Source organism: Etheostoma cragini, unplaced genomic scaffold, assembly GCF_013103735.1.
Source record: "Etheostoma cragini isolate CJK2018 unplaced genomic scaffold, CSU_Ecrag_1.0 ScbMSFa_1333, whole genome shotgun sequence".
Lineage (NCBI taxonomy): Eukaryota > Metazoa > Chordata > Actinopteri > Perciformes > Percidae > Etheostoma > Etheostoma cragini.
Window position 1 is genome coordinate 1 of NW_023265378.1, and position 3067 is coordinate 3067.

General features: G+C 47.0%; 1 protein-coding gene across 1 annotated transcript; it reads left to right on the forward strand.

Annotated features, from left to right (window-relative positions):
- Window positions 1-46: 46 nt before the first annotated feature.
- LOC117939866 (snRNA-activating protein complex subunit 4-like) lies at window positions 47-2231 on the forward strand (the record flags this gene model as incomplete). Its single annotated transcript, XM_034865289.1, has 5 exons — window positions 47-134; window positions 235-260; window positions 453-575; window positions 1339-1479; window positions 1899-2231. Coding segments are annotated over 5 exons (711 nt in total), but the record flags the coding sequence as incomplete, so codon positions are not given.
- Window positions 2232-3067: the final 836 nt, after the last annotated feature.

The following is a 3067-nucleotide window of genomic DNA, read 5'->3' on the forward strand; positions in this document are numbered from 1 at the left end:
GTGTGTGTGTGTGTGTGTGTGTGTGTGTGTGTGTGTGTGTGTGTAGTCTGCAGCAGGTCTCCTGGCTCAGAGAGAGAAGATCCAGAAAGAGATCCAGAACTTGGAGAATGTCTTGGGACCCATCCATGTGTCAGGTACCTGTCTGTCTGTCTCACCTGTCTGTCTGTCTCACCTGTCTGTCTGTCTCACCTGTCAGTCTGCTTCATATTTTTTTTTTTGTGTGTTTTTCTTCAGATGACAACGAGAGCAGCAGTGAGGAGGTAAAGTATCAACACATTCTCCGTCTGTCTGTCTCTAACCTGTCTGTCTCTCTGTAACCTGTCTGTTTGTCTCCAGAGTGAGCTGGGTCTGTCTCTAACCTGTCTGTCTCTCTGTAACCTGTCTGTCTCCAGAGTGAGCTGGGTCTGTCTGTAACCTGTCTGTCTCTCTGTAACCTGTCTGTCTGTCTCCAGAGTGAGCTGGGTCTGTCTCCGTCAGTGGACTCGTGTCTCCAGATGAATCTCGTCTATCAGCAAGTCGTTAAAGAGACTCTGGACCAACTGGAGACGCTGCTGGCGCAGAACCACCGGCACCAGGTCCCCAAATACTACACTACACCCTAGTACTACACTCTTAATACCACGTACCCAAATACTACACTACACCCTAGTACTACACTCTTAACACCAAGTACCAAAATACTACACTACACCCTAGTACTACACTCTTAACACCAAGTACCCAAATACTACACTACACCCTAGTTCTACACTCTTAACACCAGGTACCCAAATACTACACTACACCCTAGTACTACACTCTTAACACCAGGTACCCAAATACTACACTACACCCTAGTACTACACTCTTAACACCAGGTACCCAAATACTACACTACACCCTAGTTCTACACTCTTAACACCAAGTACCCAAATACTACACTACACCCTAGTACTATACTCTAACACCAGGTACCCAAATACTACACTACACCCTAGTACTACACTCTAACACCAGGTAGCCAAATACTACACTACACCCTAGTACTACACTCTAACACCAGGTTAAACCAGGCGTGGAATCAGCTGTGTACATTTTTAATAAAGGCATTTCAATGAAAATCGATGGTGAATTAAAAAAGCCTTCGGAGTTGGAAAGCTCCACAAACCCCTCCGGCCCAGCATTTAGACAGACCCCTCTGGCCCGGTCTTTAGACAGACCCCTCCGGCCCAGCATTTAGACAGACCCCTCCGGCCCAGCATTTAGACAGACCCACTTGGTCTCACTTGGTCTGACATGTGGTCTCACCTGGTCTAATAACAATAATAATAATAATAATAATCCTGTTTCTGTTTGCAGAAGGAACTGCTGTCTCAGCTGTCTGGACCAATGAAAGGCTCCACCAGGGAACAGTCCGCCCCCTCCTCCTGCCAGCAGCCAATCAGCATGTTCTTAGGCCGCTTCCTCAAACCGTACTTCAAGGACAAACTGACTGGACTGGTGAGACAGACAGACAGGTAGACAGACAGACTGGTGAGACAGACAGACAGGTAGACAGACAGACTGGTGAGACAGACAGACAGACAGGTAGACAGACAGACAGACAGGTAGACAGACAGACAGACAGGTAGACAGACAGACAGAAAGGTAGACAGACGGACTCGTTTTGGTGTTTAGTTTGTGTCTGGATTCAGTTTTGATGCTTTGAGGATTTTGTTTTTGTTATATTCTTGCCAATAAAGCTTGTTGAATAGAATTGACAGAGAGAAAGACAGAGAAAGACAGAGGTAGAGAGACAGACGGAGAGACAGGAAGAGGAAGAGAGAAAGACACAGAGACAGACAGATGCGCAGAGAGAGACAGAGAATGTCTTTCTGTGGCTGGCTGACCAATGAGAGGCTGTGTGTGTCCGTCTCCAGGGTCCTCCGGCCAATCAGGAGGCGAAGGAGAAGGCCAGCAGGATGACCGGCAGTCTGGACGACAGGAAACTGAGAGTCAAACGATGTGAGAACCACATCAGAACCACACCAGAACCACACAAGAACCACATCAGAACCACATCAGAACCACATCAGAACCACACCAGAACCACACAAGAACCACATCAGAACCACATCAGAACCACACCAGAACCACACCAGAACCACACCAGAACCACACCCGAACCACACCCGAACTACACCAGAACTACATCAGAACTACATCAGAACTATATCAGAACTACAACAGAACTACATAAGAACTACAGTTAGGACACTAAGTATTTAACATGCTGCTGTTTTGCAAGTTCTCCCACTTAGAAACCATGGAGGGTCTGATGTCCTCGTAGGTGCATGTCCACTGTGGGAGACATGTCCTCTGTGAGAGACATGTCCACTGTGAGAGACATGTCCACTGTGAGAGACATAATCTAAAAAACAAAATCCAGAAATCACAATGTAGGATTTATTAACTATTTATTTGTATGATACAGCTGATAATAAGTATTTGAACATCTGTCTATCAGCTAGAATTCTGTCCCTCAAAGACCTGTTAGTCTGTCTTCATAATGTCCCTCAAAGACCTGTTAGTCTGTCTTCATAATGTCCCTCAAAGACCTGTTAGTCTGTCTTCAACATGTCCCCCCCCCCACTCCATTTATTATCCTAAATTAGATGCACCTGTTTGAGGTCGTTAGCTGCATAAAGACACCTGTCCACCCCATACAGTCAGTAAGAATCACACTACTGACATGTCCAAGACCAAAGAGCAGTCCAAAGACACTAGAGACCTCCACAAGGCTGGACAGGACTACGGGGACATGTCCAAGACCAAAGAGCTGTCCAAAGACTCTAGAGACCTCCACAAGGCTGGACAGGACTACGGGGACATGTCCAAGACCAAAGAGCTGTCCAAAGACACTAGAGACCTCCACAAGGCTGGACAGGACTACGGGGACATGTCCAAGCAGCTTGGTGAAAAAAGGTCCACTGTTGGAGCAACAGACAGCTGGTCCAGGACCTGGAAAGACCTGGGACCACCGTTTCCAAGGTTACTGTTGGTTATTCACTAAGACGTCATGGTTTGAAATCCTGCATGGCCCGGAAGG